The 19270-nt window shown below is 34.9% G+C and overlaps 1 protein-coding gene across 3 annotated transcripts in view; it reads left to right on the top strand.

The window, feature by feature from the left end:
* Positions 1–19270, top strand: part of LOC128211263 (E3 ubiquitin-protein ligase RNF38-like) — a 51993-nt gene that overhangs the window by 10210 nt on the left and 22513 nt on the right. For 2 of the 3 annotated variants that reach the window (XM_052915843.1, XM_052915842.1), the window contains exon 3: positions 10321–10403. In XM_052915843.1, the coding sequence (XP_052771803.1) occupies positions 10321–10403 (83 nt within the window). Of the gene's footprint in view, positions 1–7504; positions 7857–10320; positions 10404–19270 lie in introns of those variants that run through there. The other variant, XM_052915844.1, reaches the window with a different exon arrangement.

The following is a 19270-nucleotide window of genomic DNA, read 5'->3' as shown; positions in this document are numbered from 1 at the left end:
GGGATTCTTTCTCTCAGCATTTCATACATAGGACTCCTACTCTCAGCATTTCATACATAGGATTCTTTCTCTCAGCATTTCATACATAGGACTCCTACTCTCAGCATTTCATACATAGGATTCTTTCTCTCAGCATTTCATACATAGGACTCCTACTCTCAGCATTTCATACATAGGACTCCTACTCTCAGCATTTCATACACAGGATTCAATCACAGGGTTCTCAGAATTTAATTCACAGGTTTTTTTAATTTCATACACAGTTTTTCTTATGTGTGGACAAACTATTTCTCAAACCTGTTTTTTAATACTTTCAACAGACTATTATTGGCTAAAATTTTGTCAAATTGTGAACACAGGTCTTTATAGAATTTTAGATACTGTACAACATTCAAGGATACTAATAGGTATCTCTCCTTTTTACATGTATGCAGCTGGCACATTGTGATCAGTGATAATAGATTGACATATCGGCAGTATTATTATATAAGTTATTGGAATTTTTAAAAAGATAAAAGCATAGGCAGATCCATGGGGGTTGCGGACCCGGCGCGCGCCCCCCTTAAATTTTCCAAGTATATGTATAAATTATTAACATCGTTCCATCATTGTAGATAGCTTTTAAGGTTATGATTTGCTCCACACAAAAAAATAGATCTCGATTTACCGTGGTTGTATCGAACATCTATTTGGCCACATTGGACTGTTACGAAACGTAGTTTTGTAGTGATTATCGGACGGCTGAAATACATGCGGGGAATATCGGACACAACAGTTATTTTAATAAAATATGTTCTGGTTTTATTCGACATTGTGTTGAATGTATTAACCCTGAGAAGTCAGTGAAACAGACGTTTGCTCGTCTGTTTCACTTTTCGGATCGTTCGTCATAATGACTAAATACAATGTACAGAATAGCACCCAGCAGACTACGTTCTGTGCAAACAATTTTGAAATGATAAAAGGAACACATTAATTTGAAAAATACTTTTATCTGCATGTAATAGAGGTGAAAAATAATACGTTTGTTGTGTCTATTCATTAGAATAACATATATAAACACACCAATACAATATAATATTCAGAAACGGTAAAGTAAAGAGGTGTCCTAGAGAAAATATGCCAGAAAGTCAGTTAGATTGCGAATAGCAAGATGTGCAACTCTGTATATTGCTGTAAACGCGTTAGGTTAGAAAGAGTATCGTTTCTTCCACAGTATAATAATATTTCTGTAGCAGTATCAGTAGCCTATGTCTTACATCCCCTTCACTGCCGGGAGCAGTTCGGAACGTGCACAATATTTCGTCCGATTCAATTTGATTGTGTTATGCCATATGCGAAATGCTTTTTGGGAAATGATTTTTGTGCAAAATGCGAGATGCTAAATGCTTTTAAAATGCTTCATGCGAAATGCGAGATTCGAAGGAAATCCGTTATTCAGGAGGTGTTACTATATTTAGATTTCCGTAATTCCGTACCCCGCCATTCGATTGGTCGAAAATGAAACTATTGTTCTATATATAGCATTTGCATAACGCATTTCGCAAGAAGCATTGAGCCCCGGCGTTCCATAGTAAACACATGCAATAGTTTAAGAGCTTGAGGCCGTCATGAAGGCCTCCGACCCCCTGAATTACCATGAAAACACATGGGGGCCTTAGCGGCCAACAGAAGTCAATTTCAGAAGTTACGCCCCCCCTAACTGAGAAACCTGGATCCGCCACTGAAAAGCATCCTTTAAATAACTAATTGTGATTCCAAAGTTCTTTATATATATATAAAAAACATTGCCGCTCACATGTTTTAAAACATGCTCTTATTTGTAGAATTTCTATCTCTTTAGAGCAATTTAATTACACCAATTCGGAAGTGCCTTCTCATTGTTACATGCCATATTTCTTTTAATTAATAAATCACACTGAATCAGAGCCTGGTTAACCAGCTAGTGTTGATGTAAATATTTGCATGAAAATAGGGCAATTAATACAATGGTGTTTGTGGTGAACCTAGAAAAACATGTATATGGTCCCTTATGTAATAAGAAAGAGCATGAACACATATTCGACAGTGAAACAGTCATGGAAGAAAAATAAGAAAATAAAATGTTATACCCTCCACCAAAATATAAAATAAATTGGATGAAAATCTAGCAATTATTTTATGTTGGCCTCAACAAACATGAGATTGTTAAAAAGAATCATGCTTATGATGCTGTCTTCAGTTAAGACCAATTTGAGAGACCGGATGTCTCACTATATCTCTCTTGAAGCCAGCATGCATGTGTGAATCGCTGAATAACCCACCTAATAAAAAACACTTTATAACGAAATGGAACTTTGATGTTCATTTTGTAAAAAAAGTTCTAAATGATTTAATCAGAATCTATCCAGTGTGCCCAGTGGCAGAAACATAAGCATGAACACTAATAAATATTTTGGTTCAGTTGTTCAAGCTTTGACTAATACTTGGCCTGCCCTGCCGGAGCCTTTTTCCAATGATTAAAATGATCAAGTATCGATAACCTGTTAAATTATTTTTTTAATTATTGAATAATAAGAAAACTGCAATTAATTACACTAGTCATTATTTTATGAACTCAAGATGGTTCAGGTCATTGAACAAGGTGTGTTTTTTCATGAAACCAATCAAAAAATGTTGGCCATGTTACAAGAACCATATTTTTTTCTTTCTTGGCCTTTGTCTATTATCTGTTATCACTGTATGGAAATAGGACCAGCCTGGTCTGTGTTTGCAGATGATATCCTATCTCCCTAGTCTGGCAAGCACCCACTTTATACAGTACAAAGCCTTGAGATGGCAACTATTAAAGTAACTCTCTCATTTTATTCATGCCGGGGATGCATTTTATTAGTGTGTTTGTTTTTTTTAATTGAGTTATTTAATCAATTTATTTGATAAAACACCAAACAACAATTTATGTTTGTAAATGTAGTCTTAAAATCATTTGATGTAATGGCATGGATTGTTTTCCCAGCAAAATGATGAACATTGTCTCACTTTCAAATATTTTGGATAAAAATAGTATATTTGAACTGATTTTTTATTCATACTGTTTGTGGTCACCAAGACGGACAAGATGATTTCCTCTGGGTACTCCAGTTCCCCCCCCCCCCCCCCCACAAAACAAGACCACACCCTTGTGTAAAATCTTGCCAACAAGAGTGATTAATATAACTTTTTAATAACTTGTTTCACAATTGTGTAAAATAAATATGGTTAAACTAAACCGCTGATTTTTTAAGAAGGACAATCATCAGCTGTGAGAACCCATGGTTGGTCTGATTATGAAGATGTTCATATCTAACCCTTTCTAACGTGAGAGTCTCTTTAAGTAAACAACATATGCTTGGACTCTCATGTATGGATTGATTATTGAACTTTGTCTCCAGTTTCGAAACTTTCCACTTTCCCCGAACAGGAAATGATCATGGCTCTGAGGACGTGTCAAATTTATAGTGGTTTGCTTTCAAAATTTAGAGCTAACATATTCAAAAGTTGTTGATAATAATTATTCATGATTGATAAAATTCATGATTCTAAAGCTGCATGTTGAATAATTATAAGTTAGATATAGTTGATTGTGATTAAATATTCTCACTAGGAGATCCAGGGGTGGGGGGAGGGGATCCGGCGCGCAACTACCTTAAATGGTCCAAGTTTACTTTTTAATTCAATAACGGCATGGAAAAAGGAATAAAATATGCACAAAATGTACCATTTCATTCTAGAAGTTTTCTTGAGTGGTGTAACCCCAAATCCTTCTGCCAACATTTTAAACCAAATAAATTTCAGTTTTAATGGAGGGACTGGAAGACAAAACGTTACGCCCCTTAATAATAATGTTAAGCCCCCTCTTATGTCTAGTCATGGATCAGCCCCTGATTCTTGTGAAATGTAACCCTTCAAAACATGATACAACTGCGTAGAATGTTGCTTTTTGTTCTTTGAATATTTATAGAGTGTCGGGTCTGACAAATTATTAGATTTATGTTGAATAATCAATGAGCGATGTCAGGTATTAAAATAATACTTTTGGATGAACAAGCCAGAATTCATTACTTGCAGGGGCGGACCCAGGAATTGATGTTAGAGAGGGCATCATAATAAAAAAATTGGTTTAAAATCTTGGCATCAGGGTTTAGGAGTACTCCCCCATGAAATTTATACAATTCAAACCAGAAATGGTGCATTTTTATGGTATTTTATTACTTTCTCCTATAGAGTGGCCTGTATCAGGGTATCATTGAAGAAATGTACCCTGTTCAAGTCTTCATAATTTATTTTGTTTGTGCTATTCTATTTAAAATCCAGATAGACTTGATCACGCCCAGAAAGAATTAACCTGAGTGTTTGTTTGTAGGCTTTTGATAATTTTTGACAATTGCAATGTGTGTCTCAGCTTTGAAAAAAAGTACACTCCTGTGAGTGGGTTGTACATGAGATCATTATTATTTTCACTGACACAGTTTCGTAGTACTGTGACTAAAGTTACTCAGTGAAGCAGTGCGAATAATCTCAAGTTATTCCTGCTTGCTGAGCGCTGAAGTGTATTGAAATTTCAAATAATCAGTACTTGTAGATCTTTAAGTCTGCGTGACAGTTGCTTGAGTAATAAGCTAGGCGTCGCTCGAGGCTTTAGTGCAGTTTAAGTCTTTGTTAGAATCTTTGCTTTCATCTGTAACGTCAGAAGGCCTTCACACAGTAAACATGTAGATTTTATTAAAAAATTTACAAGATTTTTTCTCTCTCTTGGCCTGTGCTCAATATCGTCCATGCTCTGTTAGCATGCGGGCTGTGTTTGTCGATACAATTTACTTGCCAGCCGTCTTATTTTATCCTCTCCCCCTAGCTACTAGAGCAGTTAGATAAACTTGTGGTTTTCTTTCCCTTGCAAGCAGTGTTTAGTAAAGACTTCACAAAGGAAAATACACTTTAAAGCTTATATTATCTTCGAGCAGATCAAATGCTTTGAAGGAAATATAAATCAGTATTTACAGAATATGTTGTTAGTTTGTTCATGTCATTAAAGCTTTGCAACCAATTTTCATCGATTTTTTCTCTTATGGAAAACATTCCTAAACTTTTGATCATGGCCGATGATTCACGCCCATTGATCAAGAAACTTGAAGCCCTACTACTGTGACATCAAAGTGTCGCCCCAATATCTAGATGTAATAGCCCATGTTACTAATAATACCTGTGGTAAACACATACTATCCCAGTTTTTTTAATAGGCGTATTTAACAGTTGGATTCAAAAAGTGTGAGCCATGCACTAAAACTTGTTGCCTGACATTCTTTTAATGGTCTATCTGAGATTGTTACACATTCAAGACAACCTGTCAATTTAAAAATGTTGTAGATAGAATATTATGTTACTGGGAATTGAGAAAGCTGAAGTGTTTAAGACATTTAAATCGCCAAGGGACGGAGCTTTTGTTTGATAAAAAGTAAAGGTATTTAAAAATGAATTCATCATTTTTTTACGAAACTAGATATCTTGACATTGTGAAAACTCATTTCTTCAAATTTTATGACATGGCCGCACCTCATATAATCTTTGGTAGTGTGGGAAACCATAGGTCTTCTAAACTTCATACCAGGGGCTCACAAGATCCCAGACATGTATCCTTTGGATTCTCAATCATGACAGCAGAATGGGGCCTTCAGTATGTTTCTAGGTGAGCTTTTGTGATCGGTCTTTGTCCGACAATCCGTCAACTATTGCTTTAAAAACATCTCCTCTGAAACTACCTGGTCAAATTCAATGAAACTTCACAGGAAGCTTCCTTGGGAGTCCCTCTACAAAAATACAACAAGGGATCACGTAGTTTAACAACAAAATGGCCGACTTCCTGTTTTGCTTTAAAAAAACATCTCTGAAACTAACAGTCCAAATTCAATGAAACTTTACAGGAAGCTTCCTTGGGCGACCCTCTACAAAAATACAACAAGGGGTCATGATTGATCAACACCAACAACAAAATGACTGACTTCCTGTTTTGCTTTAAAAAAACATCTCCACTGAAACCTTACAGGAAGCTTCATTGCATGACCTTTACAAATATAAAACAAGGCATCATCATCAGTCAAGATATGTTTAAATTGCAACTTTTTTATTAATGCTTTATCATAGAGTTGTGGCCCTTTGCTTAGGCGAGTGCTTTAGGCCATCGTGGCCCTCTTGTTTTAAAATGAGTTTTTACCAGTACAAGATTCAATGATTATCAATACATTCTCAGTAAACCATGCACTGTTACATAATCTGATAGCGTGTTCTGGCACTGGAGTTCTAAGACAGATTTCCATGTCTGGCAAAAACAAGAAAACATAAAATAATGATATTATGCAAGAATCAATTGTAATTGTGGCGGCCCAGGAAACTGGCAGCACCTTGTTTGGTTTTCAAAACGCTGCAACGGTCCAGTGATATTATTTTTTAAGGGCTTTTGACCCTTGAATGGCCTCAAATGTAAGGAAAACCAATGGTCTATATTGTGCTTCTTTAATGGTTTTGACCCTAAGGGCCTCAACTGTCTAAGAATGACCACATCTTTACAACTTTCTGCCATGTGTTAAACATTCCCTACAGGTCCAAAATCCTTTGAAAAATTGTGCGGGCACACCTAGCATGCTGGGCAATTTCTCCTGTGTTATCTTTGTTTTGACCACATACTTTCATCAGATGATTGTAGGCTTTGGTTAGTCATTTTAAACTGGAATCGACTCGTATGCTCACATGATTATTAAATGGGTTTCAAAATATATAGGTAGAACACAATATAGAAAAAAAATAATTATAATCAATAAACTTATGAATGAAACTAAACCTGGCTTTGGTAGCAAGTTAAGATGTGTTCAGACGTGAGATTATATTCTTAAGATGCTCATGACGGCATGATAACCATTGGGCAGTTTTAGGTATTGTCAAGGTTTTCTTTGAAGTTAGGTGCTTTTCATGTTATAAACTGGCCATATGTATGAAAAGTGTCAGCTAAAAAAGAAATCATTAATGAGGTAAAAAATAATAAACAGTTTTTTCATCATTTTTCTACACACATTTTTTTAGGTGTGCGTAATGAAAAAGGTTTTGTTGTTGTTGTATTTTTACTTCCTAACCTGTTTTTAACCCCCCAGAGCAGTGGTCAAAATAAGAACTAGCCTGCAAGTCTTGCACTGGTGAAAAACTTGAGAAAATTCTGGATTTTATGTAGCAGGGCTTTTTGATTTTTATTCCAAACACTTTAGTAAGAAGTTTGGCATATTCTTCCAAAAGTATTTTTTTTTATGAATGCTAGAAGCTAAAGAAATTAAGGGCTCTTGTTCTTTTGTTAGTCAGTCAGGAAACACCAAACAAATTATTTATACATTGTGGATTAATCAGGAAACAAACCAGTCTGAGTCTCAAGATAAAACTCCAGGTTTAAATTGTCTCCCTTAGAGAGTGATTACACTCTCTGAACATCACTGTAGGGCAGGTTTTACGGTATGGAGGGCTAATCTATATCGACTGAATGCCGGGCGCATTGGGCTACTATATACATGAAGATCAATGAAATTAGTGAAAAATTCATAGAATGCATGCATCTTTTAGGCAAATTTGGATTTAGATAGCAATTCTTTTGCAGGATTATTGAAAATTTAGATGCTCAATGCAGGCAATTGTGTGTAACAAAGTTGTGCTAAATTTGAAATAAGTGATTCATGAGTTTAGGTTCCTTTACCTGAGGTGGCTAGCTGGAGGATATATTTTGTGTTGAACATATAAAAATAAAGAAGGAAAATAGTTTAAACATCTTTTAAAAACACTCTTGACGATGTACATGATATTTCAAGGTGAGATAAAGCTCTATTTTTGTTGGGTTTGTGATAAAATGGAGGAAATTACTTTTATAAGTTGAAACACAACTTCATGTATATAAGTCCACTTCTTAGCCAATGGTATGGTTTCATGCTTGTAGCCTGTGAATGAATATATCATTGTTAGTTTAGAAAGAATGTTTATGCATATGTATGTCTATTTTGTGATGATAAAGTCCTCTTTTTTTTGCAATTTTCGAAGGTCATTTAGCAACAAAGTGTATAATTGATCATTACAAATTACAATTTTGCAACTTAGAAACAACATCAAACATAGCATGGAAGGAATTTGTCTGTCTTAGCAAAAATTGATGAGAGGATTTTGCTTATGGGAGATTTTTTCCTACAATCAAATAAAACAGTTTTTAATTTCTCCTTAGAAGTATTTTTTTTCCAGCATTTCAATCGCTCCTTGCCTGTGACTTATAGCTTTAAAATGCGTCCGTTTAATAAATTAATAATAAATTTTGTTTAGCACAGTTACTTTTGTGATGAAGGCTTATAAATTATAGAATTATGCAACAGCCTGTTGCCTCGGCAAATACCAGTTTTGGCTTCGGGAAATTTAAAGGGGTCATGTGTCCCGTATTGTTTGCCGTCATGTGGCCATGTTACATTTGTAGGTTGACTGGTATTTTTTGTAAGGAAAATAAAAATGATTATTGGTAAACCAGGCCCAAGAAAAAAACACCCTATGAAATTGACTATAGGTCAAATTGCACTAATATTATTTTCTTCATCGAGACGTAAAAGGATCGGACTGTAGATAAAAGAAAAGCTATGAAATTGGTTTAAATTTGGATTTTGCGATATTTTAGTACGGAGCTCCTGAAAATTAAACACTCTGGCCTAACCAGTAGTGGCTTCCATTTAAAGTGGCCATGTGTCCGCTGTTTTGATTTATACCAACTGCCTCTTGGGTGAGAGGAGGAGAGGTAGATACCAGTATACCACTTCACAATCATTTCTCTATTTGGAGAAGTGTTTCTTGTGTTAATGGAATTTTTAAAATGTTTTATTTTGGTAAACCATTTGGACAAGTAAATAGTAAAATTGTTGCAAGGCTTTGGAAATTATTTCTGTGATTGTCAATATTTTTCCCAATGACACAACTTCCACATTTAAGCAATTCAGCGCTTACATGGATGTCATGGAAGACTAATGTGTAAAACATAAAATTGGTTCTATTCAAACCCGCTGCATGTTATGCAGGCAGTCAGCGCTGTTTTGGAGAATTCCAAAAAGTTCTGTCTCATTTCCCCAAAACTGATTTAACTGTGCATTCAAGAACAGAGAGTTTCTATGTAACATGTGTGTTGCCAAAAAGCACCATTTTGAAGAAACGTTTTTTGTACCAAAATAACCAACCTTTTAAGACCGTAAATCATGCCCCAGAAAAGGGTTTAAAGGTTCATTCAAGAATAGAGAGTTTCTATAAAAGCAACACATGTTGCCAAAAAGCACTCTATATATGTGAGGCAGCAAAAATCTTGTCAGGAGGATTTACAAACTGCTTTCATGCAACATTCGTTTGCATAGCAGTTTACTTCTGAGAGTTACGGAAGCTTAGACCCTTATCAGTACACAAGCCCATTATGTAACTTATGGAATTTTTACCGCAATCCCTTTCGCAGTCACATTTTCAGTATGGTGGTTTTGTCATAATTGTTTCGTTCCATTTCTGGAAACAAATGATAAATGTGTGACAAATAATAGGATTCGCTTCCTGTTACGTGTACAAATGGTACATCTGAGTGCTACAGAGTAAACATCTTATGCAAGCAACATGCTTATGACCCCAATCAGAAAGCAAGCCCATACTATATTTCAACACAATCATCCCTTTTCGCATTGACATTCTGATCAAGGTAGTTTTGTTAGTTGTTTATTTGCATTCCTATTTGTGGAAATGATGATACTATTTTAGGTTGTTTTGGCGCAATGGTTTGGCAAATAATGGTATCGCTTCCTAATATGTGTGCAAAATGGAGTTTTTTCTTTTGAATAGTAACAGTTTGATCAAAAGCTCTCTCATAGTTTTCTATTGCATGACTTTTCCAGGTTGGTTTGGCCTGATTGTGCGACAAATAATAAGGATTCTATTTCAACTATTAAAAATGTCATAGGTATATATAAAAATAAGAAAATAGTGGTGAAAGTACCTCAGGATGCTCTGTATCTGCCATTAGATATTTTTTTGCGTTCTTCTCATTTTTTGGGCTTGGTTTTAATATGAGTCCATTTAGGGTAATTCCTGTTTTAAAACACCTGACCTGCCAAGTAAAAATACTTCCATATATAAACATATATTATGGTAACAAATAGGTTGATTATAATTGTTTAAAAACAAAGTAAAATATCCTGTTTAATTGCTATAACATTAGATGGATGAGTTCATGCCCTGAGTTCATGTTCTTTATTATGTTTTGATTTCTTTCAGATGCGAGTCAGCGTGAAAACCAAGCTGCCGTTCATCACCAGGCGTCATACTTCTCGGGATATATAACTGAAGACGTGGGCAAGGTATGATCACTTTTTTGGTCTTGGCAAAATGATAAGATTATTTTTAGTATCTTCCATGGCTGAGAGTATAAGGTAGGTTCATCCCAACCCAAGTGCAGGGTGTTTTGTGAAAATAAGGTTTACCGAGTCCCTAGGACACCCGGCACAGAGGATGGGATGAATGTATATTATATGAGCGGCCATGCTTTTTCTCCCACCTCATTTGAACAAAATATCGTAAAGATGTATTTCATTTTTTTTACATACGGGTACTTTTTTTTTTATCTTTGCCCTTGGGCAAGATAAGGATTTCCAGCATGGCCAAATATTTGGATCTAACTTATTTGGTTTGGAAGAAAAGGCTTTTTTAGAGCTTTCAATCCCACTAAATGCTTACACTAAAAGGCTTTTTTGTCGTCTTTGACTGTAAACCGGTAAAAATCAGAATCAAGGTAAGCTTTCACAGAATGCAACAGTCAGGCAGAATAGCTTTTACTTAGAGATGCATTTACTGTCATAAGTTAACATCTTTCAGCAAAACACATTTAGACAACATTCACTTTTCTTGGTGCAACATTTAGGCATGGCAATCTCCTCAGTACAACACTAATATACTTACAACTTCTCTTGGTGCAACATTGCAGTAATGTTAATGCACTTCTTTCATTGTAACATTCAGGCAAGAATACCTCCTCTCAGTGCAACATTCTGGCAAGAATAACTTCTCTCAGTGTAACATTCAGGCAAGAATACCTCCTCTCAGTGCAACATTCTGGCAAGAATAACTTCTCTCAGTGCAACATTCTGGCAAGAATAACTTCTCTCAGTGTAACATTCAGGCAAGAATACCTCCTCTCAGTGCAACATTCTGGCAAGAATAACTTCTCTCAGTGTAACATTCAGGCAAGAATACCTCCTCTCAGTGCAACATTCTGGCAAGAATAACTTCTCTCAGTGTAACATTCAGGCAAGAATACCTCCTCTCAGTGTAACATTCAGGCAAGAATACCTCCTCTCAGTGTAACATTCAGGCAAGAATACCTCCTCTCAGTGTAACATTCAGGCAAGAATACCTCCTCTCAGTGCAACATTCTGGCAAGAATACCTCCTCTCAGTGTAACATTCTGGCAAGAATAACTTCTTTCACTGCAACAGTCATTTAAGCTTATCACTTTTTTCATTGTATCTTTTAGTCAAGGTTATAACTTTAACCATTGCAACATTCAGGCAAGATCATAATTAATATCAGTGCATCATTCAGGCATGAGTAACCTCTCTCAGATCCACATTTGGCAATGTTTTCTAATCTCAGTGAAACATTCAGGCAAGAATAACTTCTCAGTGCAACATTTAGGCAAGAATGACTTTTCTCAGTGCAACATTCAGACAAGGTAATAACGTTTGTCAATGTTACATTCAGGCAAGGATAATGTCTCACTACAAATATAATCACTAGACTCACGTTGATGGAATTTGTCTCGAAATAGTTTGAGCTGATAATTATACGATAATGTAAGGATAGAACAATGGATGATGTATTTATAAACTAGACATACATGGATGTGATTTGTCCGCGGATTTGCGTAATACCACAGATCTAATGGCCCTAGAGACCCCCCCCCCCCCCCAAAAAAAATAAATAAATATTTTTTTTACCTGAAAAATATTATTTGGTTGCTTTCAGTTGTTTAAGTTAATATTCCAGCTTGCTTCAAATTAAAAGTCAGGAGAGACCTCAAAAGAGCAAAAGAATTTTCTCTTCTACAGCAGTGTGCTTTTGACGCCAAGAGCGCCTCATAAACCCATTGCCGAAAATGTTTCAGCCCTCGTGCTGCCCAATCAATCACATCCCTGACATAATAGCACAAGGATATCCGATATATGAGTTATATACTTATAATATATATGTATATATTTATGTGTGTTTATATATGAAAATATGCGGCTGATTCCAGGAACTTATATTTGCTAGTGGTAATGTAGATGGGATACAAAATCACTCGAAACCACAGTTCTTTAAATGGTATTGTGTTGCCGTGATAATATTTATTGCATACAGACCAGTCTCTGGTGTTGATCAGCTTTTCTCAGAATTCTCTTGGCTTGCCTTATGTCTGCATTTTCTTTTTCTAGAGGCCATAATGAAAACAATTCTTTCCTTCTGCTTTTTAACTTGTTGAACATTCCAACCTTTGTGTACATGACACCCCCCCCCCACTCCCCCTCTGCCTCCCCCCTCCCTAAACCCCTCCACATGATACATATATATATTTATTACGGTATTTATAATTTATATCTATTTTTTCTAGAACAGCTCTATTTCAAATTTATCCTTGTTTGCTTTAAAAAATTCAGAAATCTAATATATATCACACAACCGGAAGAATTTGCATAATATGTATGGTCTTTCATTATTCTGAGAAAAGGAGGAAATAATTGAAAGTCTCATGGCTTTCTCAGTATTCACCAAATGTTGCCCAGGGTTTCTTTGTTTCAAAGGGGGAATTTTGTCCCAGATTTTTCTTTGGGGAAAATTTAGTATCAGCAGGAGAAAAATCCTGAAGCAGCTCAGTAAAATTTAATGTACATGAGGTTTTAGTTTTTTTTTCTGTGATCACTGATGAAAATTCTCACGGTTATGTTATAAATTCTTTTTCCTAGAAAAGAAGTTGTAGTATTGCCTTCTGTTTTGTGTCAAGAGCTTGCTATTGTCTGTGTTTTTAGTTAGGCCTAAAAATAGTTTGTTTCTGGTTACATTCCTGAAAAGATTTGGGAGGATAGGTAGAGATTTTTTTAAATTTTGCTAATTAACTTTCAAAGCGCATTTTTTGTTGTCATATGGATAAAAGAAATTGTGTACCATATGCTGGTGAAAAAATGTTCTCATGAATTCAGCAAATGCCATATTTGCCGGTGAATAATTTCAGATATCACATTTTACCACAAGCAATTTTTATTTTAATTTTTATGAATAATTTTTTAAAATGTGTGGCAACTAGATAGGCAGAGTTCCCATTTTCTTTTTTTTTCACTCGTAAACTTACCCCCTGGGCACAAAAATTGGGGGTAAAATGCAATCTTTGGGGGTATGAAATAAAGATATGTTTTCTCTAAAACCAAATACTGTCAGCTTCGATTGCATCGACATTTTTGATTCAGACGGAATTCCCGTGTGTAGATTGGTTACAATGTTTCACTGCTTATCATTCATTTCGCCAAGCGTAAAAAGTTAGAGCCCATCTACATTGTAATGACGTCACCGAGCAGAATCTGCAGTTTAGCCAATCGATGGGACTAGATAGTATTTGTCATGTCTTTTTTGAGAACGCGGCGTGGGATTCCAACGAAATAATTATTCGCCCCCATGATTTTTGGACGCGCACAATCTCGTACTGGGTGAATTTTTTTTTGCGTGATTTACTTAATATTTTACGTGAGTGGGAACTCTGAGATAGGGTTGGTTGAGGAACCAAAAACAAAGCATTTTTCCAGGCCTTAAGAATTCAGTTATTTATACATTCAGCTGTTTTCTCCTGTTTGAAAATACTGTTTTTGACATTAATGAACTGGTATATTATGTATGTAGTCCAATAACACAATATTTAAAATTGTTGAGTGCATAACTAACACTTCCTTGAGAGAATTCAGATTACCTGTTTAAGAAAACAGCTGAAATTGAAATTACAATTTTTCTTGAATGAGCCCAAATTCTTATAATTATGTTTTTTCCACAATTTTGGAATCATCAGGGACCAGGGGCCTTTACATATTGGGTAATTATCCATCTTTTTGGAATAAAAAGCCACTTATTAAAAAACAAAAAATCTTTTTGTTTGTTTGTTTGTTTATACTTAAATATTTTTTTTATAATTTTACAATTTCAAAAAGTTAATAAAATTTAGCAAATTTCATCATCAAAACTCAACTAGAAGGAATGTAACATTATAAACTGAAGATTTTCAGTAACTGTTGTGCCACGTATATTATGCACCAGTCAATTGTAACCACGTCCCCCCCCCCACCCCACCCACCCCGGTCTGGGGGTGTACCGGAGATAGCCAGGGAAATGAGCCGTGTTTTTACCTTTCAGGTGACCCCGCAGTACCGGGTGAATGCGGTGGTTTTGTCTTCGCGCAAAATATAGCGAGGAATGCGCCTTACCTCGGGTCCCTGGGTGCGGGGGAATTTGGCGGGGATTTTACCATCAGTTCGTCCCCGCTTACCCGGGGTTGGCTTGACCGAAAGTCAAAGTCTCCGCTATTCCCCGGATCTAGGGGGGCCATGGTTAAAATTGACTGGTGCATTAGTCTTAACTCAAATTTCTGTTCGTAATAATAAAATTACATATGTATAGTGAATTTTAGACAAATTGAATGCCGTTTTATGAAATTTGTAGAAGGCCCCCGCATTGGAAGCTAGTATTTCAAAAAATCCAAATTGTTTCATAATTATTAAAATATGATAAGATAACTAATAAATGATCATAACTTGAATAATAGCTGGATTTTTTTTCGTTTGAAGTATCACATTACAAATTTATTGTGGAAATATTATGAGACAGTAAAATACTGAAGCATGGAGTAATTGATGTGGACAACAGAATAAAAAATATCCAAATCAGCTTGTTGATTTCTAATGAAAACTTGTGAAAATTGCAGAAAAATGCCCTTTTAAAAAAAAATAAACATTTTTAGAGGACTGCATTATATTTTGAATATTATAAAAAGAACAAAAATCTTCCAGCTAAAACCAGAAAATTTGAGTAACTGGGACTGCATAACTAACTTTATGTTAATTGTGACTGACCAACCTTTGATTTCTCTGCCTGTAACTAAATGCAGCAACCTGTTGAATCAGATGGGTGTAAAGGAAATATTTGAAGAAAAGCAATCAAAATCAGAATTAATTATATTTCCGCTGCAAGATGATTTGGCTACTGTATAATGTCAATAAATATAATATGTTTTAGTTGTCCAGTTAGCGTAGTTGTTCGTGCACTCACTTCTCACCAAGGCGACCAGGCTTCGATTCCCGCCCTGGGCGCATGTGAGTTTGGTTTGTGGTCGCCAAGCCCGACAAGAAGGTTTCTCGGGTTTCTCCAAATTCCCCCAAAACACAAGACCACACTGATGGGCAACATCGTGCCAACGAGAGTGACTTAGTATAAGTTAATATATTATAAGATTCTTTACAAACATTGTGAAATTATTTGAGTTTAATTTAATGAATATTATTATGTTAAATGCACATTTTCTTCTCTCCTTTACAAATTAATATTAAATCAGTTATTTTCAAATATAATTTTTCCATTTAGGTATGATTTTTGAAGGAGACGGATTAATTTTTAGCCATGACGTTTCCTTTGTGGAAGCTTTAATAAATAAAGAGGAGTGACTAACTCTTGAAATATTGCCGGTATATTATTACTAGGCCATTCAAACATAATGCTATCTTCTCAACGACTAGGTACATATTAACAGCGCGACAACCCCATTTTAAAACCTGGCTGGTTCAACCACAATTTGTGTTTAAACTAGAAAAGGCTTTGTTCAGGAAAATTAAGTTTTTCCAATTTTTAAAGAAAGAAGAAAATCCTTTAAAGAAATAAAACTGTCTTCCTTTGGCAAAAGGCTGTCAACGGAATATCGGGAAACCGCATTTCTTACACATTTGTCATTATTTTCACAAAAATTGGACAAGTAGCCACCAGGCAAATAGCTGGCTAATTTAAGCAGATTTCAGGACAAAGAAAAGAAGAAATTGACACAGTTTTAGCACTTTCTGGTGCAAAAATATAATCGTCACTGTGTCATGGTGCGCTTGCATCGACTTCCATTTAAAACCTATTAAAGCAGTCATGGAAATAAGACTTTTGGGTGAACAAGCCCGAATCCTTATACTAATGGTTGCCATGAAAAAATCAACATGCCCTTCTATGTAAAATCGATCAATTGCGAAAGCCCGGAAAACCAATTTACCAGTGCAGAGCTTACTGCAGGCTTGTGGTATATTCAAACATTTCTTAAAGACAACTCTTGTACTCTATTATTTGATTTTGAATTAAAATTCATCTGCGTAACTGCGATTGAATAATTTGTTATAATTGACAATGCTGGTTTTTTGAATAATTTATTTAAAGTTTTGAATATTTTGTCTGTGCTGAAATAAAGTTTTTTCGTTGTTGATGTTTTTCTCTCTATATACGCTGGTGTGAATAATAATTGTTCTTCTTCTTCACAATAACGAAATAATCACCGATCTTTTTCATCACCATGCTTCAAAAGAGAAATCAGCAATCTCTAAGCTAGCGTTATACATTTCATGCATGCTTGTGTAGCTCACAAACATGTACAAAGATTTTTATCTTCCTTCTACCCTAGTAAAGTTGTCTCCAAATAAATGAACCCTCAAATTACTGAACAAGCAAGACCACGTTCAATTCTCGTCGTTTGATGTGGTCTCCATAGCAATACCGAGTGGGTTTTGTCAATATTTGTTATGAGCCGGAGTTTTTTCTTCAATTTTTAGTCCTAGCTTCAAGGCTTCCTTTAGGGAAACAATGGTCGATTTTCGGTTCAAACTGTACAGAGGATGTTAGAAAATTGTTAAGAAGGCTTTGTGTGTATGAGTTTGTGTGAGAGACTCAGTCATAAGCTTTTAGGCAATCTATAAGTCAAATATTGAACTGTTAGCTTTGTGATGATAAGATCCAGCTATGCATGAGAACGTTATTATTTTTATAGGGCTTTATGTTATTGTTGTTTTTGCTGCTGGTGTTATGATGTTGCTACTTCTGCTGCTGCTGCTGCTGCTGCTAATGTTGCTCCTATTGCTGCTCTTGCTGTTGATGATGATATGCTGCTGCTGGTTCGGTCACTGCTTCTGCTGCTGCTAATGGTGGTGGTGGTGGTGGTGGTGGGTGTGATGATGATGATGATGATGATGATGATGATGATGATGATGATGATGATGATGATGATGATGATGATGATGATGAAGTTGACAAAGACTACAATGATGATGATTATAATGATGACGCTGTAGATGAAGATATTATGATAACAAAAACAATAATGACAACAACAATGATGCTATTCTGTAAAAATAAAAAAGAGGTGTTACTTATTTACTGAATTGGAAACTTTTGATAGTTAAATGGTTATTTTCAAAATTAATGTTCTCCATATAGCCAAGAATAGTGTAATTTACTAGAGTGATATTTCCAAATAGGATATTACAATGTTTATGAAATATGCACTGACATTCCTCCAGGGTGTGTTTTGTAGAAAAAGTATTGCTTGTGTATAAACACGTTTTATACAGTCTTATTAAAAAACGCCATGTTTAAAACTATTGTTCACAATCTCCACACATTGAACACAACATGTCCACATGGTATATAACGTGACCTGCAATGTTGAAATTGCGAATACTTCCACTTTGACAATTTCTTCCACACTAAGACCATTAAAACTATTACATTTTGTAATTCATCATAATTGGTAGCAAGCATACGAGGAAGCGTGTAGGTCTATGATAGCTATGATAGCTGAAATAAAAAGCTTGTACTTCGGAACTCTCCTCAGAGAAAGCTTATACATACATAACTGTCATGGGATTGGTGGAAGGATGATGTTTATATTATTTATATTATCTTCCCATGCATTTTACATGTTTACATTAATACTGGGGATAAATACTTAATCATTTTCCTCGAAAAAAGCAGCTTGGAGTTGGACCATTGATTTAGAATTATTATTATTTTAAAAAGAGACTTTACTTACAGATTTTATTTTTGATTTTTTTCTGAATTTTTTTTTTTTAAAGCTGAGTAATTTTTATTTTTTTTAATAATAACTAATAACTTGTTAATTATGTTCAAACAAGAACTTGCAGATAACTCATTTGAACAGAATTTCGTAAATCCATGTTAAAAATAATTTCACAATAGCATAACTTAGTTTTCTGCAAAAAAAATCTTTTTTTGTCACGTTTTAAATTATCATTAAAAATGGAGCTGATTAATTTCGGTGGTGGCTTAACGATTGTAACATTTAGGTTTAGCTCAAATTTCACACAAATTATTTTGTTCATTTCCTGACCCTCTGAAACATGAATTGAGTTCCTTAATAAGAAAAAATAATTTAGGCCCCTCTGCCCTCTCTCCCCCCCCCCCCCCCCCCCCCAAAAAAAATTTAAAAAAATAAAATAAAAAAATATACATATAAATATATAAATATATATATATATATATATATATATATATATAAAACCTGTGTTTACCATGAAATCCATTTGTGTTAATTGTTTACAACTAAACATCAAATTATTAATTATTTGATACATGACTGAAATTTTATGGGAAGCATTGGTGACTTGCTTTGCTGTTTAGACTGTTTCAGAAAATAAAAACAAAAAAACAGCAACTTTGTCTCTACATGTAACCTACTATTTTTTACGGTTGGTCCTAACTCAGATAAAAAGTATTTTAGGCCAAAGCATTTTGATACCATCAATGTTATGATTATAATACTGCACCTACAAAATAAAGTGTTTCCTTACCGTGTCAAAACAACTCAGGAAATTGCTGTTACAACAGAAAGAACTGAGCCATGCTAAATGTTCTACAATTAAATTCAAATTAAATTAATTTTAAATTTATTTTGAGTCTCTAATTGTTTTAAGTCGTTTTAATGAGTATTTTACAGTCCTCTCTGCCGAAAGCAAAAAGACTATGCAATTAAGATAATGATCTTTATTCAACATATTTATGTTTCCTTTTGGCCAAGTTTGATCTCTGTTTACTTTTCTTAAGGCCAACTGTATAAAAGGCCTTTTGATACAGTAGTGTTTCCGTTTTCCTGCTTAAGAATGTACAATCTGATAAG

The sequence above is a fragment of the Mya arenaria genome, chromosome 12, assembly GCF_026914265.1.
Source record: "Mya arenaria isolate MELC-2E11 chromosome 12, ASM2691426v1".
Taxonomy (NCBI): domain Eukaryota; kingdom Metazoa; phylum Mollusca; class Bivalvia; order Myida; family Myidae; genus Mya; species Mya arenaria.
The sequence above is the reverse complement of the archived record's forward strand: the minus strand, read 5'-3'. Positions and strand labels throughout refer to the sequence as shown.